The 22,784-nt window shown below is 41.0% G+C and overlaps 1 protein-coding gene across 1 annotated transcript in view; it reads left to right on the top strand.

Moving 5' to 3' along the window:
• LOC143297079 (uncharacterized) overlaps positions 1 to 22,784 on the top strand; it is a 51,404-nt gene that overhangs the window by 23,858 nt on the left and 4,762 nt on the right. The window contains exons 12-20 of the mRNA XM_076609251.1: positions 3,753 to 3,957; positions 5,471 to 5,691; positions 8,831 to 9,061; positions 11,610 to 11,812; positions 12,440 to 12,895; positions 14,101 to 14,235; positions 15,972 to 16,054; positions 19,372 to 19,495; positions 22,486 to 22,558. Of these exons, the coding sequence (XP_076465366.1) occupies positions 3,753 to 3,957; positions 5,471 to 5,691; positions 8,831 to 9,061; positions 11,610 to 11,812; positions 12,440 to 12,895; positions 14,101 to 14,235; positions 15,972 to 16,054; positions 19,372 to 19,495; positions 22,486 to 22,558 (1,731 nt within the window). The remainder of the gene's footprint in view (positions 1 to 3,752; positions 3,958 to 5,470; positions 5,692 to 8,830; positions 9,062 to 11,609; positions 11,813 to 12,439; positions 12,896 to 14,100; positions 14,236 to 15,971; positions 16,055 to 19,371; positions 19,496 to 22,485; positions 22,559 to 22,784) is intronic.

Below are 22,784 nucleotides of genomic sequence, written 5' to 3'. Positions count from 1 at the left end.
GATGAGACGATAAACCGAGGTCCCGTGTGCAGCATGCACTTAGCGCACGTAAAAGAACCAACGGCAAGTGGGCTGTTCCTGGCAAAATTCTGTAGAAAAATCCACTTCGGTAGGAAAAACAAACAAAACTGCACGCAGGAAAAAATACAAAAAGAAAATGGGCGGCGCTGAAGTGTAGCAACGCGCTCTCCCTGGGGAGAGCAGCCCGAATTTCACACAGAGAAAACTGTTGTGATAAAAAGAAATACAAATACAAATAATTTAAGGCGACGTGCTGCTTAACCATGTTTGAACTGGTGCTGCTATGTGCTGTTTAGTTCTGCTTGTTTCTTTTTTGTTCTTGTAAACGCTTTATAAGAACCGATCCACGTGGCCCTGCTATTGGTATGAAGAGAGAGAGAGAGAGTGTGTGTGTGTGTGTGTGTGTGTGTTCCCTCTGTTCCTCTTACCCACGATCCTATTTCTCTGCCCATCTACCCTATCTTCTTAATTTTTCCCTCCACCTGTTACACTGGTTTAGATATTAACATTATGGCTTCGATGGACAGAAAGAGGAAACAAGGAAGATGAGACAGAGAAATGTGACGGGCGCAATAGCCGAATGGTTAAAGCGTTGGACTTTCAATCTGAGGGTCCCGGGTTCGAATCTCGGTGGCGCCTGGTGGGTAAAGGGTGGAGATTTTTCCGATCTCCTAGGTCAACATATGTGCAGACCTGCCAGTGCCTGAACCCCCTTCGTGTGTATACGCACGCAGAAGATCAAATACTCACGTTAAATATTCTGTAATCCATGTCAGCGTTCTGTGGGTTATGGAAACAAGAACATACCCAGAATGCACACCCCCGAAAACGGAGTATGGCTGCCTATATGGTGAGGTAAATAAAGAAAAACGGTCATACACATAAAATGTTAAATGTTACATGTTTGTCTGAGTGTGTATGTGTGCGTGCCTGAAATATGATTGAACGACACAGGAAACGAATGATGAGCGCCCAATGGCAGCCGTCAGTCGGCTCTACCCATGTAGGCAGCCTGTTGTGTAAATGACCCCGTGTTTGTAAAGCGCTTAGAGCTTGATCTCCGACCGAGGATAGGCGCTGTATAAGTATCCATGTCAATCAATCAATCAAGCCTGTACAACAATACAAGATTGAAACACGTGAAACGATTACAATAATAAACAAAGACAAAATGGTTCCCAACACATACTACTTCTGGCAAAGAAAATGTACTTCATCACCCAAGTCAGCTTAGTATACAGCGAAATCTATCACAGCAGAATCTAGACTAAAGTTATGCACTGGAAAATACTACACAGCTTGTTCTCTGCCAATATCGGTTTTACCAATTAACGTGACAGAAAAAAACAACAACAAATGTTCCTATTATAAAGATGCGGTAGATGATATCATCAAGTGCATTTTCTGATTGTCCAGTAGCATATAACCTCTGGAAGTATATTGAACAAAAATATCAACAGTAACTAGCATCCACTTGTGTCCACTTGAAACTATCATCATCTGGCATATTGTTTGGGATTCAAATTTCATCTCATCTAAAAGGAAATTACGCGTACATCCATGTAATGCCATCGAATTCTGGTAAATGTCATGACAGTGTTGCCTGCTGGTGAAGGGAAGAATTTTTGTATGACTTGACTATGTTACTGTAGTTTAATCTGAAATCAATTCGTGGAAAAAGGCCAGCGGAACACGTACGTTAGGCACTGAAGTGAATATTTGTTCACGTGTTAATGTGTTGGAAAGTGCACCAAAATTATTGTTATACCACTCTGGGTGCACAGTTGTGTAGGTCACTGCAGACGCCTGTTCATAGAGCTTCAAGTCTTAAGTGAAGTGCTTGATATTCTGAGAGAATGCAAGTCCTGGATGTTGGGACTGTCAAGCTGAAGACAATCTGATTTTAAAGTTGTGGTAAGCTCAGTGTTCTCCCCAGTTTGATAATTTTAAATTCATTGCTGCGATTGGTTGTCCTGCACCCTTGCCAGCAGTTGGTCGTCGTTTAATAATGTTCCAGTCTGTACCTGTTCCTACGAAGAACGAGTTTTTAAATTGTTCTGTTCTTGTTTCTGGAACCTCTAATGTTCTGTTATTCTTCCTGGCTGACCTCTCCACGATGCGGCGTCTGCTTGTTTTTTGTTGCTGTTTTTTGTGAATGGCCAGGTGGTATAGCCGGCACCGACCCTTCACTGGCCAGGTGGTATAGCCGGCACCGACCCTTCACTGGCCAGGTGGTATAGCCGGCACCGACCCTTCACTGGCCAGGTGGTATAGCCGGCACCGACCCTTCAACCACTCGTTTTAGGACAGAGAGACGGAGGTCTTGTCTCTCTTGCAGGTAAAGTACCGTAAGCCCTATTGAAGTGTCAGGGTAACCCTGGTCTACGTAGACCTTACAGCGGGGGAGGTAAGTAATATTTCTCTGCACTTTGGAGTGAAAGATAGAGTGTCTGCGTGTAGACATTAATTTTGATTATACTGAGTTTTTTGAGCGACATAGACGTCCTAGGAGTCATCCGCTAGAGGCGAAATTATCGATTATTGATCACTAGTCCATTTTTTTCTGTCCTGACGACACTGGTATACCATACCATCAAGTTACCACATACGTCGGTGATTATCATCATGTTGTCACATAAGTCGGTGATCCACTTTTTCTGTTCCCATGGAGAGAATAAAACAAGGACGGATAAAGTAAATTTTGTTTGTTCGAGAAAAAAAGTTCTAAAAAGCATCCATCAAATCAAAGGTATTGAACTTTACTACTGTTTGTCGTTTTGATGCAGTGAACATCGATTCACATCACTGGTGTTTAATTTACAAGACCAAATGTAAGTTTGATTAAAAAGAGCTCCTTTTGATGAAAGGGAACAATTTATGCACAATTTCAACACTTATTTTCTTTTCAAAATAGACTATAAAGAAAATTATTTGCTTTTAAAGACTAAGAAGCATGGAGATATACTCATGCATTTAATCAATATGAAATACCGAAATGGGAGTTTTCCTAATGAGGTCCAAATAAAGCAAAGCACCGGTCGTGAGAAACAGTGTCTGCCTGCACGCGGAGAAAATATTCGATGAGAAATCTTAAGGAAAAAAAGTATCATCTTTTCAATATTCTGAAAGCATTTGTCATCACATCATTCGAAATCATACAGCAGATTGTACCCCCCCCCCCCCCTCCGTCCCCCCCGCCCACCATCCTCAACACACACAGACACAGTCACACACACACACACACACACACACACACACACACACACACACACACACACACACACACACCCGATTTTCCTAGATGTAGACCGCATGTTGTTGTTGTCATTGCTATTGATGTCTTCGCAAACGCCACTGTCGTTATCATGGTCATAGTTGTCGCCTCCTTTGCTCTTTCTCATTTCTTTTCCCTCTCTCTCACTTTTCTCTAAGATTTACATTGGGTAAAGACAAGAAATCAACTCCGATGATGAAGGAAATATTTTTGATGAAAATAAGGAGGACTTCCCACGCTTTATCATACATTGTGAGAAATCGTGGGGGCGCCCCTCCCCCCCCCCCCCCCCCCTCCCACTTTCTCACAATTGAGAGAAAAGTGGGAGGGGAACGACCACAATTTCTCGCAATCCCACGATTTCTCTCACTTCGTAGGCATACAAACCTTGTCTAAATCCAGTTTTTGATTCCGAAGTAATTGTTTTCATCTCTACCCAGGAAATGAATGACTGTCTTGTCAACCATCTACCGGGGGTGTAGACAACAAACAACGGGACGTAACCCTGACGATGTCGCGCTCTGATGGAAAGAGAGGCGTGGACTTGGACTCCATCTTGGAGCACCTGGGAGGGAGGGGCCGGTTCCAGGTTATCCAGCTGATGCTCAGCTTATTTCCCTGGTTTTTAGCACCCAGTCTTCTCTTGGACATTGTGTTTATTGGTAGGTATCAATTGCTTTCAACACCACCTCAGTGAAAGATGGATTGGTGTGTGTGTGTGTGTGTGTGTGTGTGTGTGTGTGTGTGTGTGTGTGTGTGTGTGTGTGTTGCTGTTATTGTTCATACTTTACAGTGCGATGACGTTTGTATTTTTCTTGCAATGATTATATATCTAAACCGAAACGTAGTAGCTCTCTAAGAAATAGCAAACAAAACGAAATGTTACAAAATGCATTATAGAGCTTGTTGGAGATTATTATTGACGAAATACCAACATTTAGCGATTTCGTTAGAGTAGAACAAGAGTCAAGAACATGAACCACGCAGAAAAAGAATTGAAAATCACAGGAAAAAAAGAAAAGTGAATGAGAGGGCCTGGAGTCATGACTTCAAGCAGCAAAACTGGTTGTCACAGGACCAAATACCCCATTTGCTATGCACGCACATTTTGAAAATTGGATGATGATGAAAAGAGCTGTATAGATGAAAAGCCTGAATGGGGATCCCACACAATTTATTAATGCTATTAATTTTCCAACTAAAACAGTTCCTGAAGACAGACCAATGGTCTGAAACGTTTTGACACCTCTTATCCAAAATGAGTCTTATTCTACATCCAACGGTTTCCATGAACGTTCTCCATTTGTACTTTGTATAGTCTCAGCAGTCATCTTTCTTTTTATCGTCGGGCTTTTTTGTGCATTTCAATAAAGTCATTTTCAAACCGACAATAGAGACTGATGGCGGATTCGCTGAGCCTGTTTTGCTATCTGTTCAGCCATACAACCGCATGTTTGTTTTCTCTATCACAAACCTGTATACTCAACGGGAGATAAGCTGGTGTGAGAGCAAACAAAGTTCGCATTTCAAAGACGTATCATGTATCTTGAACAATATACAATGGTGTTAACTTGTGTGTATGTTAAATATGATGCTCAGTTCTGTCAATTACATTGCATTTTATTTCTTTTATTTGTTTGTTTTTGTTTTGGGGGGTTTTTTGTTGTTGTTTTTTCTCCCTTTTTTTTTTTTTTTTTTTTTTTTTTTGAGGGGGGCTGAGAGGGCGGGGGGTATTATTACCTTTTTTCTTTTTTTTACTCTTGATTACTTTTCTCTGTTGTGATAAGCATCCAAGTAGACAATTCACATTCGACCTATTGTGGTGTTCTCACCAGAGACTGTAAAACAGTCTGTTCCCAGTCAGACTATTGTCCGCGCCAGCCACCCTAAACGCCATGAAGAATAACGACAAGAACACTGTGTGTGTCAAGTGTGTGACAACAAATCCTTCTTCAATCTTTCAAGTCACTGACCCAGTTTAGACAATCACTTGTTCCAGAGTTATGGATCCTTCTTCTTCAATTTTACAAGTCACTGACTCAGTTTAGACAACCACCTGTTCCAGAGTTATGGGGCTTTTGGTCCCAGAAGTACCTTGACGCAAAAATGTGATGGTCTTTGGAAGGTAAAACTGCTTGGCGCGGTTTAGATTAATGCCATGTGCCTGTCCCTAAGGTTACCAGCCAGATCACCAGTGCAGTCAGGTGGATAACATCAGCCAGGTGGAAGCTTATCTCCCTGATGACGTTACTAACTTCACACTCCACGACATCCAGTATCACCAGTGTAGCATTGACGTCACTGTCAACACTTCCGGTACATCCTCCACTCACTCTCTTCCCTGTGTGGCCGGTGTCAACTTCTCCATGCCTTCCCACACCTCCTTTGTCACTGAGGTAACTTCCACCCTCTCAACTAGCAGCTTGTGAAGGCATTATGAGTGAAAAAAAAACAAGATCAGCACTAAATCATATGAAAAACGGATCGGCGCCATGTAATGATGGTCTAGCAGAATTTATTAAGTATTTTGAGGAACACATAAAAAGTGGTGTTATTGATGTATTTAATTCATCCTTTTGAGAAGGTGAAATGCCCTACAAGCAGAAACAAGGAACTATTATTTCCTCCTCAAAGGTAAAGACAGTCGGTGAGAATAATTGGCATCCCATTACACTCACTAGTACAGATTACAAAATATTGCAAAGGCCTTGGCGTTAAGACGGGCAAACTAATAGATCAAGACCAAGTTGCGTATTTAAAGAGGCGAAATATTTCAACCATAATGTCAACCATAGACGGCGAAATTGATTATTCAAATGTAGCTAGGAAAGCTGGGTGTACCTATCTGTTAGCACTCGATTATCAAAAAGTATTTGACTCAATCTCTAAGAAAATTATGCTACAATCCTTGGACACTTTTGGTTTTCGATGTGATTTGAAAAGGTGGGTGTGAACATATCAAACACAGTCAGCAGTATAAATCACGGGACGGGGTGGAGGAGGGGGGAGGGTTCAGAATCGTTTCCAGAGAAACGTGGAATCAGACAAGGCTGCCCTTTTACTATTAGCTTCTATCTTTGCTGTTGAACTGCTTGCAATAAAAATACGCAATAGTGGCGTAACCGGAATTGTTCTCCAATCAGTCAAAAATGAATCAGTAATGCTTGATTAAAATAAAGCAATCAGCAGTTGACACTACTATCAGTCTTTTCTGGGCTGAACTTAATGGGTAAATAAAAAAGAAACAAAAGCAATGAATTTGGGGAAACGAAAACAAGAACGTATCTTGCCATTTGTATTGACTGAAAAAAAACAACCTTCAAAATTATCAAGCTGCAGTTGATGTAGAAGAGAACTGGACATACAGAATTGAAGAGATGAGCAGCGTGATTAACTCAAGGATTAAGAGAGATCTTCTTATACATATTTTGTGTTGAGTCACTATAGCTTTGTAATGCAGTCTGCCAAAGCGGATTCTGACAAAGTTAAATAGAACGCTGTATATATTCATATGGCAAAGAAAGAAAACAAATATGAAGGCCTTTGAAAACGTAAAGAGAAAAATAATGGAAGCAGACGTCAGCCAAGAAGGGGTGAATATGATTGATGTCAGCAAGACGCGAGAAAGTTTGTATTTACAGTGGTTTGGGAGATTAGTAACAAAAAACAACAACAAAAAGCAAACAAAAACACGGTAAATGGAGCTACGAGTATATCTTAAAATGGCATCTTGAAAAACGTGTAAATAATATTGGAGTTTTGGACACAAACGGTAGATCGAAAATGTTAGTGATATCAAAAACCAATTTGGACTTTATACCTACTTGGTCCACAAGACAATTGTCAACAAAACCGATTTAAGGCAAGAGAACTTCCATAATCAACTTCTGTGGAATAACTCACTGGTTTCTTACAAAGGACATATACGTTTTTTTTTTCTCACATGAAGAAAATGTGGGGAGTGAAAGAATGAAGGGTATCATCATGAATATGGGAAAAGATTACTAGGCCATCAAGGAGGTCTTTTACTGGAATAGGGCAGAATAGAGCAGGACTAATATTCGAATACAATGCTTAATGAATTCAATTCCCACGTCCAGAAAACTGGTCGAACGAAAACCTTTCCCCAGAAGAATCACGGCAAGCAGTTTTGACTATGAGTTTTATTGTTCAGAGCCGAAGGATATAAGGAAAATGTAAAAGGAAAAGGAAAGTGACAAAGGGACTGAAGGACCCATGGTTGTGGGTTTGAAATTGAAAAGAACGTCTGGCTAATGCCACACATTGCCACAAAAGAAGTTAGATTAAGAGAACTTCAATGGAAAGTTTTGCATTATCTATATCCAGCGAATATTCTGTTGCACAAAATGAACTCAGTTGAAAATAACAAGTGCTCCACATGTAAAACTGAAGTAGATTACATGGGACATTTCTTTTACTACTGCTTCCCCCTCCATCTCCCTGTTAAACAATTCTGAAAGTAAATTGAATGTTTTATACATGGTCCGACTTAGACCATGTTAAACTTAAAGCTGTGTGCCATTCTGTTTGGAATGAATAGAATATAGCAAGACAAAGGCGGTCACATGAAAAATATAATCAACCAAATTATCCTAATAGGTAAAATGTGTTTTAGTATACAGGGAAAGTGTGTTTTAGTATACAAAAGAAGACAAAATTTAGAACATTTACGTACTTGATTTTCGAGCGACAAATCCGGTGCAGAACTCTAAGGGAAAAGCTAAGCAACTAACAAATACTGTTGTCGACTAAAGTGTAAAGTGGTGAGTGAACGAGCAATTAGATATAGATGATTATATGTATAAGTGAACAATTCGACAATCAAGCGCGCGCGCACACACACACACACACACACACACACACACACACACACACATATACGAGCGGGCTCACGTCTATATGTTAATAATGTCATGAACAAACAGAGACATGACAACACGGTCGGCATTAAAAAAAATTATTTAAAGTTTATGCAGCGAATTAGATAATACCTGAAATATCAGGCAGAACAAAATACTGTGGATGTAACACCTATATGCTTTGAGTTATTTCCCTTTTTGGCTCCGTATGTAATTGCATGTATGTGTACAGTAACGACACATACTGGCTGATACACTAGGTCATTGAAAAACAACAACAACAGACATTTCATAACATTTATAACATATCAAAAGGGAATACCCAATGTCCATCCTTAAGAGCCACATAAACATGATAGCCTCTAAAACGTATGTGAAATTGATATGAGATAAAAACAAAAAGAAGGCCCGTTGATGGGTCAAAGGAAAAAAAGTGTGTGAGTATGTGTGTTCTTTTCTTCTTCTTCTTCTTCTACTTCTCAGTATCATCATCATCATCATTATCATCATCAAATCATCATTATCGTCATCATTATCATCATCATTAATTGCGTTCTTATGGCTATGCTACAAATGGCAGTCGAAAAGACTGCTTTAAAACTGTTAGGAAATAAAAGTCATTGCTGGTAGTAGAAGTCAGTATGTCTGTTTTCAGTGGTCGCTGGTGTGTGACAAGGCAGGTCTGGCAGAACTCACTCAAACCGGGGTCTTTGGCGGCCAAGTGGCGGGCATTGCGACAGCCTCTATACTGGCTGACCGTTTTGGCCGTAAGAAAGTGTACGTGGCTAGCGGCCTGATTGCCATGCTACCCGTCTTCGCTAAGGCTTTGGCCCCCAACTACTACTTTTTCCTGGTGTGCAAAATCTGTGGAGGGTTCTTTACAATGGTAAGAAAAGGCAGCAAACTATTTCTTGTCATTAAACAATCACACACACACACACACACACACACACGCACGCACACACACACACACACACACACACACACACACACACACACACACACATTTTCTGCGTTTGAAAACTGAAGTCCTCCTGGTAACCACACCAACCAGTCACTCACTTGAGAATAAAACTTCTTCGATGAATACCATACCGTTATTTCAGTGAGTGATCATGTTAACTCTCTCCATTCACAAGGTACACAAGTTCCGAGTCAGTGCTGCTTACGCTACCGATTGAATCGTGACTGAATCGGTAGCGTGAGCAGCACTGACTTGAATTTGTGTACTTTGTGAATGGAGAGAGTTACCACTCTTTACTAGTTGTTAATCATTTCATCTCCTGACCTCATTATTTGGTAATTTCCAGTGATCGTGGTAGTTTTTTTACTCACTAATGTAAACAAACTGAGTCTATGTTGTAACGCGGTGTTCGGTTAACTCTGTGTGTGTGTCTGTCAGTATGTATGCCTGTGTGTCTGTGGTAAACTTTAACATTGCCATTTTCTCTGGAAATACTACATCTGTCAGTACCAAATTTGGCTTAAATGTAGTTGAGAAAAAAATCTTCACAGTCATACTAATAATAGATTGAAAGTCTCCTGAATTAAGCTGTGTTTCCCCTATGATTAACAATTGTTGATGCTGTTTCCGGATTCCGAAAACGCCATATTACCGCATCCCAATTGCAGTAGCGTAGGCGATGCTTGGTAAGAATACGGCGTGACCTCGTTTTTCATGTTCACAATTAAAAGAAAAGAAATACAAATTCTGGACAGAACATATACAGTGACACCAAATACACTGTCGACGTGTTTGCTGCATGTGAATATTCTTATGCGGACACTGAATTAACTACAATGAACATAAAAGAAACAAGAGAGACAAGGCCTTCAAGACTCACTTGTGATACACTTTAAGAAAAAAATCCAAGCTTTTTATTTACTGAGTATAATTTCAAAATGTAATGTTTAGGATGAGAAAGATCCGTTTAAAGCAAATTAAGTCCCCTAGCATTAATTACAGAGTAATTTCCCTTTTTTACTATCTGCACCAAAACGTTTGCAAAATAAATAAAACTTCCGTGCTTAACAATAGAAGTTCCTGTTTGAACAAAAAATGATAATAATGACTGCTCTTGTTGTTGGGTCAGAATATCAGATCAAAGTGCTAAGTTTAGAGAATACAAAAAATATAAATATAACTGTAAATGCAGTTTGCATATAATTAGGCTTCATTTTCTTTTTTTTCTTTTTTTTGTGTGCCCATCCCAGAGGTGCAATATTGTTTTAAACAAGATGACTGGAAAGAACTGAATTTTTCCTATTTTTATGCCTAATTTGGTGTCAACTGACAAAGTATTTGCAGAGAAAATGTCAATGTTAAAGTTTACCACGGACACACACACACACACACACACACACACACACACACACACACACACACACACACAACCGAACACCGGGTTAAAACATAGACTCACTTTGTTTACACAAGTGAGTCAAAAATGAATCAATCGTTTCACTGAGTTTCAGTCATCCGAGTAAAGGCTGATGTGTGCAGATCTTGTTTTCTCTTGTTCGCAATTAAAAGGACAGAAATACCAATTCTGGGCAGAACACATACGGTGACACAGACTACATCATCCACGTGTTTACTGCATATGAATACTTTAAAGCGGATACTCAATTAACTATAATGAACATAAAAGGGAAATTGAATAGACCGTGTCGTTCTTTCCCGGTGAGTGTAACTAAACTTGAACCAGTTGTCACTTGTTCTGATATTATGCTGACCTTACTTTTTGGCAGAATAAATGCCTAAAATAGTCGTACGCATCAATAGTATACACATACGCACACGCGCATGCAATTATCTATTTTTGATGGTCATCATCGTCATCATCATAATATGGATAATCACATAGCACCTATCCTCGATTAGAGACCACGCTCTTCAGCGCTTTACAAACACGGAGTCATTTGCACAACAGGCTGCCTACCTGGGGAGGGCCGACTGACAGCTTCTTTCGCCGGGCGCTCATCATTCGTTTCCTGTGTCATTTGAATAAGTTCACACACACACACACACACTCACACACACGCGCGCGCACATACATCATGCACACACACGCACACACATGTGTAACATTTTACCTGTATGACCGTTTTGTTTATTTACCCCCGCCATGTAGCGTTTCGGTGGAGTCATTTTGAATACGTTTTTATTTCCATAATCCAGCGAACGCTGACATGGATTACAGTATCTTTAACGTGCGTATACACACGAAGGGGGGGGGGGGGGTTCAGGCACTAGCAGGTATGTTGTTCTGGTAGATAAAAAAAAATCTCCACCCTTAAACTTCCAGGCACGACGGGGATCAAAACTAAGGCGAGAATCCATCGCTCTAACCACCTGACCAGCCGGTATGACATATGCGTGCACACATGCATGGACCGAGATTAAGAAAAATGCATTGTGTATCTGCCGGCAGGGCATGGATCACACTGCCTACACCATGTTCATGGAGCTGATAGCCCCAGAATGGCGAAGCTTTGGAAGTGCTGTGGGCACCGTGGTGTGGACCTGCGGCAGTCTCTTCATGGCCACAGTGGCCTACTGTATGCAGGGCGTGTCCTGGAGATACCTCAGTCTGGCTTTCTCCTCTGTCTATGTCTTCGGCCTTCTTTTACCATGGTAAACTGACACACTCGTGAGCGCTTTTGTGTCTGTGCACAAACACACAGACGCATGCGCGCGGGACCACACACACACGCGCGCGCGCGCGCGCGAGTAAACACACACATACACACGAACGGGGGTGCCTTTTTGGTGTGTCTACCCAGTCATCTGTCCAATTATACAACAATGCATATAGAGAAACCTTGTGTGTCAGTCTTGATTTTGCATTGTCCTTTCCGCTGTTCCATAATATTTTTGTTGAAATTAAACAGGTACTATATTACCATGTTTTGGGTTTTTTGAAGGCATTCTACACTGACTAGAAAAGCAGGAAGCTTATGAGCTGCAAATGTGATATCCAAAGGTTCATCCAGTGCGATTTGAAACGTTGAATAGCCTCACTGTCTCTATTTGTATCTCTGTCTCTCTGAATCTCTCCATATCCCCCCTGCCTCTCTCTCTCTCTCTCTCTCTCTCTCTCTCTCTCTCTCTCTCTCTCTCTGACAATGGTTTTGTCTGATGAATCATGAAAGCCTATGCACACTATAATTACTTGTCAGCAAAAACATGGAAAGATGCAGGGGATTCTGAGCAAAACCTACGTGTTCAGAAAATATTTGTCAACATCTTCATTGTGTCCAGGTTATTGGACGAATCCCTTCGCTGGCTGTTGGCTACTGGAAACATTGAAGAAGCAGAGAGAATCCTGAAGAAAGCATGTCGGATGAATGGCAAAGATTTTGAGAATATCCAGACATTGCTTAAGAGACAAGTCTTCACCGGTAACAATTCTGATGACCGAGATCAAAGTGATTCTTCCCCTACAATCATACAGATAACCAAGTCAAGCGTCAAGAACAACGGAGACACGACTGAAGACAAGCTGAATGATGAGAAGACTGATGGTATTTCTGCTGAGAGAAGAGGCAGTGGGTCGGATCAAAGAGATCCAGAGGAGGGTGGTCCTGGTAATGACAGTGACGAAGAGAGCAGCCAGCTGATGCCAAAAACTGAGGTGTTCTCTGCAAAGTACACAGTGCTGGATTTGTTTCGGCACCGTGTCGTTCTTGTGCCACTTCTTGTCGTCGTATTTGTCTGGTAAACTCTCTCTCTCTCTCTCTCTCTCTCTCTCTCTCTCTCTCTCTCTCTCTCCCTCTCTCTCTCTCACTCGTGTGTGTGTGTGTGTGTGTGTGTGTGTGTGTGTGTGACAATGATTTTGTCTGATGGATTATGCAAGCCAATACGTACTATAATTACATGTAATGAAAAATATGGAAAGGCGCAGAGGATTCTGACCAAAAATAACGTGTTGAGAAAATATTAGTCAGCATCTTCATTGTGTCCAGGTTCTTGGACGAATCTATTCGCTGGCTGTTGTAACGTTTATTTTCATTATAATTGGCCGAAATAGTTCTTTGGCATATTAAGAAATATACTGGCTTTACTATTACAGCATTGAGAGATGCAGTCTCTCAGAATCATGTTCTCAAAATTAAATTCAGCATAATGAGTGTTTAAAGAAACGGACATAACAAAACCATTGCCCCAATGATGATCACACTGGCCGTCTTTCTGAATATCAAAATCATATATATGTTCAGAGTGGAAACGATTTTCCCCATGCAGAAGACATCGTATACACAGGCGTAGTGAGAACATTTTTGCTGCTGAAAATTACCAGCACATGATCACTTTGGTGTTCTGTATGGAACACACTGGTCGAAAAACAATAGGGTTGACAGGGTAGACATGCTTTGTTGTTATCGTCACCGTCGTCTTCTCATAACCAGCCATAACTTCATAATGTTGGTTTCTACACTGTTAAACATATTTGAAGTGTTGTTGTTGTTGTTGATGCTGTTTTATTTGACCGGATTACGGTAATCAGAAGAGATTCTATGAAACACATATCAGACAGATCTTTTCATACAGAAGTATCTATGACTTAGTTCTAACACAATCAATTTTAAATGGGTGCAATTAAAACAATAAATGAGTCAAAATCTTGACGCTCATGACCACACCAAGTACAGAGACCTTGACTTTGACCAACAGACAACAGATCCAGACGAATCTGGTGAACAGTTCTGTGCGACGGCCTTGCCACCCTTCACAAATTTAAAGAAGAAGAAGAAAAGGATTGCGTCTGAAGTACATTGCATTTTGGTTATATTTCGTTCCATGAAATATTGCGTTGTAGATATTACATTTGATTTGTTACCATGTCTGCCTTATAACGCAACACACCCCACATTTTTTCTTGCAAAAATGTGCATGCTTACTGATGTTCTTGTGTGGATCAGGGTCATGCTCAACACGTATTACTACACGGTGATGCTGCAGTCTGCCAGACTGTCTGGGAACAGGTTTCTCAACTTCGCTCTCCTGAACATCCAAGACATTCCCTCCACACTTTTGGCTCTCTTTTTCTTGCAGAGGTTAGTCAATGTCCGCGCCGATTGCACTGTTCAGGTTTTATCATCAGCTATTTGAGTTTAGCTCTCTGTTCAGTCACAATCATACTGCCATCCTCATGCATTTGGGCCTAGTGTAGAGACAACTTTTGATACAAAGAAGAATCATTTCAAACAGACAAAAGAAATGTGACTGTTATTGGCTAGGATCCATCTGTGTTGTCCCCGTGAACAGCTTAGTGTGATATAGAACTGCGATGTTAATCAAATATTTACATGTCAAGTGGCCAAGCGATTTCCACATTTGGCAAGTTTTGTACACTAACTCTCATAAACTGCGAATCAGACTCCCATTAAACTTACCTGACTTGTACGATGTTTGAAGCCCCTACGCACTCATACACTACAACACCCAGTCTAGGTTTAAGTCGGAGTTTAGAGGTGGCAAGACTCTCTAATCTAAAGTCTTAAGTATTAATCAACCAGTCTTTTACCTATTGTGCCACTGCTAATCCATGCATTAAAACTCGTGTGTACGATACAACGCGAAATACAAAATTCTGGTCTCATGGTCAAACTCTGATCCAAATAACCATACAGTCCAGTCCTCACATGCTACATCACTTCCTCTGAATCAGTCTCGCAAGGCAACCAGCATTAATAATAATGATATAAATCACAATGTGAGAAGTACAAACACAAATACAGCGTATAGAAACACAACTGGTCAATTTTAAATGAATAATGAAAAACACACACGCACACACACACACACACACACACACACACACACACACACACACACAAACAACAAGAACTGCGGTCCTTTGATATAAATTATAATGTTCCAACTTTCCACGTTAACAAAAGTGATATTTGCTAAATGTTTTTCTGCATCTAACACAAAAAAGACTGAGGTTCACACTATCACCAGCTCAATCGGAAATGAGACATTATCACTCGGTCTGCATTAATTTACTGTCACATGAACCTATCGTCTCAGTTGTTGTTCACGTGCCTCAAGCTTCACACACTTTGCACTACTTGCACGAGTTTTCAGAGGCATTCAGGAAATATCCACAATGCCTGATTCTTCAATATGACGACAGCACAGATTGAACAAAGCTGCTGGATGGACTTTTCTTAAAACCATCTTCCCTTCCTCTGTGTAGATATTGTGCGCTGTTCGATTCACTCGAAATAATACCCTTACCGTCTTGCCTACTGTCACAGGAAAAATGACCCATTAAATTTCCACGAATAAGGTTTTGTCCCTGATTATGCTTGAACTGTGATATATAGCATTGCTGAACACGTCATACGTACCAAGCTACTCAGCCGACATGCAGGCGCATCAGACTTGAATCACACTCATAGGTCTATGCATAAGAAATGAACACACACAACCATTGTCGACTTTGATAGTTTACCATGATGTTTGGAACGAAGGGACTTGATCTATATCTAACAAATTACAGGCAGAAAAGGTTCCTGAATAATTGTTGTCTAAAATGCCACATTTACAATGTGTTTGATAATTATGTTCTCCCCGTGTTTTCCCTAATTTAGGAGAATAGTGTGTACATTTGGGTAACGATGAGACAAAGAATATTCGACATTGTCTCAGTCTGATACTTTATATTTCTATATCTGCTGCTCTCTCTGCACAGATATGGTGCGTTGTATATATATATATATATATATATGTGTGTGTGTGTGTGTGTGTGTGTGTGTGTGTGTGTGTGTGTGTGTGTTTCCAGATTCAACCGCCGACCACTGGCATGCATTTATGGATTGCTGTCTGGATCCTGTTTGTTAATCTCTGTTGGACTGGCAACGTTGGGTAAGTAAGACGCTTCAAATAAACGTTCTTTCTATCGTGCTGTTCGTCGGGAAGATTAACAAATTGTTCTTCATATTGTTAAGTGTTCTTAATACATAGACTTGACTTCACACACACACACACACACACACACACACACACACACACACACACACTCTCTCTCTCTCTCTCTCTCTCTCTCTTCTCTCTCTCTCTCACACGCACACACACACACACACACACACACACACACACACACACACACACACACACAACACACACACACACACACACACACACACACACACACACACACACACACACACACACGTTTAATCACCCCCTCACTTCTGCGCCTCAAAACAAATACAGTCAGTGTTTAATTCAATAATCTTTTTTTTTTTCCTCTTTTTTCTTTTTTATACTTTCTTTCTTCGGTTATATTTAGTGAGGGTTTGTTTGGGGTGAGGTCTGTTGCTGAAATCTATTTTACTGTTTGTCCGTATTCCCACTCTTAACACGGGTGGAGCTGGAACATTTAACAATATCCCTTAATCAGTATCAAATTCATTGTATTTTCACATGCACACTCCTGACTCACCTGGAGTTGTGTTTTTTTTTTAGTAAAATCCCTGAATCAGTCTCAGTTCAGTTCAGTTCGGTTACTCAAGGAGGCGTCGCTGCGTTCGGACAAATTCATATTCGCTACACCACATCTTCTAAGCAGATGCCTGATCAGCAGTGTAACCCAACACGCTTAGTCAGGCCTTTAGGGGAAAAAAAGCAAAAAAAAAGCATAAGCAAGTAAATTGAGATATCATTAGATTAATGAATAAATAATCAAACAAATAAATGAACTTTTTTGTTTAATCTGTCTCAAATTTACCATAGTTGAGAAACAGGGATGTAAGAACACGGACAACAACTGAACTCCTGAAACGTAACCAACACAAATGAAACATTGTATCAGCCAATCTAAAGATACTAAATCTATATCTTAACATCTTCATTGATCATATGGTTTCTTATCAAACCACCGAAATACACTAACCAGCTGACCTAGTTTGGTCATTGGTACCGCAACACCACTTTCAGGATTACCATAACTCTAACATATAGTCCTATGTCGATCGGAAAAAATGCCATGTTTTGTTTGCTTTAAATCCATGCATGACAAAATTCGACAAAACTAACTAAATTTCTACTGGTGGAAACTATTTCCCACCAATATTTCACAAGGATTGTTATCCTTGCTACTAATACTTACTTAACTTACTTTATCCTCTTCGTTCCGGTCGGAACATATGGCCCGCACTGCAGATCTCCATGTCGCTCTGTCTTGGGCTGTTCTCTTGGCTTCACCCCAGGTCATATTGGTGGACTTGAGTTCAGCCTGTAGAGTTCTTCTCCAGGTCGTCCCCTCTTCCGCTTGCCCTGTGGGTTCCAGTCCAAGGCGTGGCATGGAATGTGGGCCTGTCCTCTACGCAGGGTGTGTCCAACCCAACCCCACTTCCTCATCTGGATACTCTTGGTGATTTGGTCTTGCTTCGTCCGGCACATGAGTTCCTCCTTGGAGATTCGCTCCGGACATCTGATGCGCAGGATCTGGAGAAGACAGGTGTTGATGAAGACTTGCAACTTGCTGTCCAGGTTCTTTGTGCGTCTCCAGGTCTCCGAACCGTACAATAACACTTGCTTCTTATAACTTTACACCAAATCTTTAAATCTCTTAATGCAGTACACAACTGGTTTCTTCAAGTTCAACACACATTTCAAGGTATCCAGGTTGCACCACTTTAAATAGCCTTCTCTTGAACACTCTCCTAAGAATACCACAATAAAATGACTGAAATGCATCCTCCTATGATCTCATTGTGATGTCTGCGCGCGCGCGGGCGCGCGCGTGTGTGTGTGTGTGCATGCATCGAAATATCTTTAACTTATTACTGCATTTTGCTTATACACATCATTAAACGATTCTCTTCTCTTTGATTTAAAACCTTACATGATTTGTGCACACAAGAAATTTTGTTCTCTTTGATTCAAAACCTTAATATGACTTGTCTGTTTATTCAACGTGTGGTAACCACTTCGACCTATTTTTACATTTGAAAGCATACCTCTTCTTTATTCAACAACGTTGATAAAGACATAGATATGCACTAAAAACATACACCAATAGAATCATTAACACTTAATACTTCATTTTACTCTCAAATCATTTCTCTTACCTTTTCTCAATAATACCAGTTATGCGCTCCACCTCTACCCGGTTTCCTCTGTCCGGCAGTCGGTCACTCTCTTTGATTCTTACTAATAATTTTGCTGCAAAATTACATGTTAGTTGTTCATTAAATACTAAACAATGTATATCAAACTGATGCTCGATTAATCAGCTCACGTCATATTTATCGTTTTGTAACGATATGAACAAGGTTGAGTGGAGAGAAACAGATGGGTAAGAGAAGTAAATCTTTCACTCCCAAAACAGTTATTAAAAGGGTGTTATTTCCCTTACCTTGGCTATCACCTACTCAGATCTTTTGTAGAGGGTCACAAAATTCCAGTTCTTTCGACAAAGTTATGATCGGCGGCTCAGACGCGTTCACAGACTCCGAAGTTTGAATTAAGATGTATATATATATATATATATATATATATATATATATATATATATATATATATATATATATATATATATACTGATTCAGATCAGTGCGTCATCTCTGTGTAGAGTGCACATTACTAAAGTCACTAGCTGTATTATCCATGCTCTGTATTTTCTGCAGGAATGCCCCCAAAAATGTCTGGATCCGTAATAATGCACCCTCATCCAAAAAACAAAACAAAACAAAACAAAAAAGTGCGATTTTTTCCTCTCGTGGACATTTTTAATGCACAAAGTGATGAAGCCTTTCCACAAATCATACTCATAAGACAATAAAGTTTCACTGCCTCCTTTGCCTCAGTTCAATAGTAGGTTCTCGCAAACGAGTGATGTTATAGAGTGAAGCTCACACACACTCACTCAAACACACTGTTCGCATGCTAACACATATAGTATTATCATTACACTATATACGACAGTTATGAAAAATAACTAAAAGGATTGCCTTGGCATGACCCCTCCCTCTACCTCTGTGTGCGCCTGTGTGTGGGGGTGGAGGGGAGGGGCGGTGTCAGTGAGTGTGTGCGTGCATGCGTGCGTGCGTGTGTGTCGGTGTGTACTTTTGAGCAGAGCTGTGAGGGCCCTGACATGTGCGCAACATGTGCGTGTCCTTCCATGTGTGCATTCGTCCCTGCATGTGTGTTTGTCTGGGCATGGCCATGTGAACCAGGCGGAGGACAGGGAGTGACCCTGACCCTGGCCACAGCAGCACAGTACGTGGGTTTGTTCGCTGTGACTGGCTCCTACATTCTGCTGTTTGTCTACTACCTGGAGGTCTTCCCCACAACCATCAGGTAAGTAGACCTTGTGTCAGTGTGTCACGTTGTTCTGAAACCTACTGGAGACAGGTGAGGCATTTCTACTTCAGTTACCTGACCCTCCCCGCACCCCAACCCACCACCCTCTGGCGTCCCGCCCTGACACATACACACACCACCACCATCACCCTCTGCCGTCCCGCCCTGACACATACACACACCACCACCATCACCCTCTGCCGTCCCGCCCTGACACATACACACACCACCACCATCACCCTCTGCCGTCCCGCCCTGACACATACACACACCACCACCACCCTCTGGCGTCCCGCCCTGACACATACACACACCACCACCACCACCCTCTGGCGTCCCGCCCTGACACATACACACACCACCACCCTCTGGCGTCCCGCCCTGACACATACACACACCACCACCATCACCCTCTGGCGTCCCGCCCTGACACATACACACCACCACCATCAACCTCTGGCGTCCCGCCCTGACACATACACACCACCACCATCAACCTCTGGCGTCCCGCCCTGACACATACACACACCACCACCATCACCCTCTGGCGTCCCGCCCTGACACATACACACACCACCACCATCACCCTCTGCCGTCCCGCCCTGACACATACACACACCACCACCATCACCCTCTGCCGTCCCGCCCTGACACATACACACACCACCACCACCACCCTCTGGCGTCCCGCCCTGACACATACACACACCACCACCATCACCCTCTGGCGTCCCGCCCTGACACATACACACACCACCACCATCACCCTCTGGCGTCCCGCCCTGACACATACACACACCACCACCATCACCCTCTGCCGTCCCGCCCTGACACATACACACACCACCACCATCACCCTCTGGCGTCCCGCCCTGATACATACACACACCACCACAATCACTCGTACAATTGTTATACATTGTACATGACACATATGGTTACTATAAAAATGACAAGAGAGGCAAGGCCTTCAAGACTCACTTGTGATGCACTTTAAAAAAAAAAAATCTAATCGTTAAAATGTGTTCTGTATTTGTTATTATAAAGCTTCGCGTTTAAAAAAGAGAAAAAAAGAGAAAAAAAAAGTCCTAACCAGATTCGAACCCCGTATGTTCGGGTGAGAAGAAACTGCCGTGTCCATTACACTATCGTGGCTCCTTAACTGACGTTCTAAAATTTAACATTTGAACATACTTTTTTAAAGGGCGATAAATCAATTGTGGTATTTGCAGTGAGAACGCTGCTTAAATCATATTATTCTGGTGTATCTTGGGCATTCAAAAAATCTTTAAGGGCAATAAAAAATTCTTTTTAATGGCTATCGCCGCAATCACACTGCAACATTTAGCCGTTTTCACTAGATCTAGATAGATGTACAAGTTTAGTTACACCCGCCGGGATTGTAGTACGACACGGTCGATTCAATTTCTCTTTTATGTTCATTCTAGTTTTATAGTTTAAAAGTTGATATGAAAATTGAGTATTTTGTTAAACTAATAACATGTAGAGCCAAGTACAAGTACTTCTAAACGTCGTAAGGAGTGAAAAGGACTTCATTTTGAGAAAAGTCAAGACTGGAAATTTTTTCGTTTCACTGTGATCAGTTCAAGGGTATTAACTCGCATGGTTTACAATTTTTAACTGTGAATTCCGACTGATTCTGTAGATATTTTTATGGCAGTTTGGGGCCTAATCCAGTAAGTGATGAGGCGTTGACAAATCTTTCTCTGAATAAATATTTAACGGTATCCTTCTCCAACTTTCCATCACATGTTATCGTGTATTGTCCATTGAATATCGGATTGAACGGGGAGGTCAACAACTTGAAACAAAATGGCGTCGTTCGCGTTCGCGAAGAATATGAGCACGCGCTTTGAATGTGTATAAATATGTGTACTCAATTGATTTTTGCCCATGACCTTCAGGGCTCAGCCAACAGATCTGTAAAGTCCACTCGTCGTATTGATTTTAGTATTTTCCGAAAAAGACCACTTGGGCGAATGAACATAGTGAAAGCCCTGTACACTGAGAGTAAAACACAAGCTTTTTATGTATTGAGTATAATTTCAAAATGTAATGTTTAAGATGAGAAAGATCAGTTTAAAGCAAATTAAGTCCCCTAGCATTAATTACAGAGTAATTTCCTTTTTTTACTATCTGCACCAAAACGTTTGCAAAATAAATAAAACTTCCATGTTTAGCAAAAAAAAGTTCCTGTTTGAACAAAAAATGATAATAATGACTGCTCTTGTTGTTGGGTCAGAATATCAGATCAAAGTGCCAAGTTTAGAGAATACAAAAAATATAAATATAACAGTAAAAGCAGTTTGGATATAATTAGGCTTTTTTTTTCTTTTTCTTTTTTTGTGCCCATCCCAGAGGTGCAATATTGTTTTAAACAAGATGACTGGAAAGAACTGAATTTTTCCTATTTTTATGCCTAATTTGGTGTCAACTGACAAAGTATTTGCAGAGAAAATGTCAATGTTAAAGTTTACCACGGACACACACACACACACACACACACACACACACAGACAACCAAACACCAGGTTAAAACATAGACTCACTTTGTTTACACAAGTGAGTCAAAAATAAAAACTCTGTGTTCTCTTAGTTTTCCCGGAAAATAGGAGAACTGTTGTGACAATGACGTGAATGTGTGTGTGTGTGTGTGTTGGAGGGGTTGAAGATGTGTCAACGTGATGCATAAAAACATTAGATTCGTGAAAATTTAAAAAAACAAAACAAAAAAAAACAACAACCAAGGACAGTATATTCATTCGGAAGAATGAGTTTTAATTTTTGTCACCATTTTGTAAGTCATACACTACGAGCACGCACATGCGCGCACGTACATGTAAATCAAAAAAGTTAATGACATAAAGTCTGCAAGGAAAAAAAGATCCAGCAAAAAGCACCGTATGACATGGACTGTTTGCAACTTTTCTGTTTGTGAAATGGCTAACACGAACTGTTTGTTTCAGAGCCGTTGGTACAGGTACAGCAGGAATGGCAGCTTATACAGCTAACATGGGAGCTCCGTTTCTGTTGCTGTGGGTGAGTCACGACGTCAACCCATTGTTCCATCAAAGTTGAAGCCAAGGTTTCTAACAGACTGGAAGAATAGAATATCAGAGCCAGATATGGATATTGGGGTAGAGGTGTCCTGTTAGACTTGTCATGGTCTATGGTGTCAAATGCTGCTGACAGGTCGAGCAATGACAAAATTGACACATGACCACTGTCAGGGGCCTGAAGGAGGTCATTAGGCACACGCAACAAT

Source organism: Babylonia areolata, chromosome 22 (genome assembly GCF_041734735.1).
Source record: "Babylonia areolata isolate BAREFJ2019XMU chromosome 22, ASM4173473v1, whole genome shotgun sequence".
Lineage (NCBI taxonomy): Eukaryota > Metazoa > Mollusca > Gastropoda > Neogastropoda > Buccinidae > Babylonia > Babylonia areolata.
This window is presented reverse-complemented; position numbering and strand designations above follow the sequence as displayed.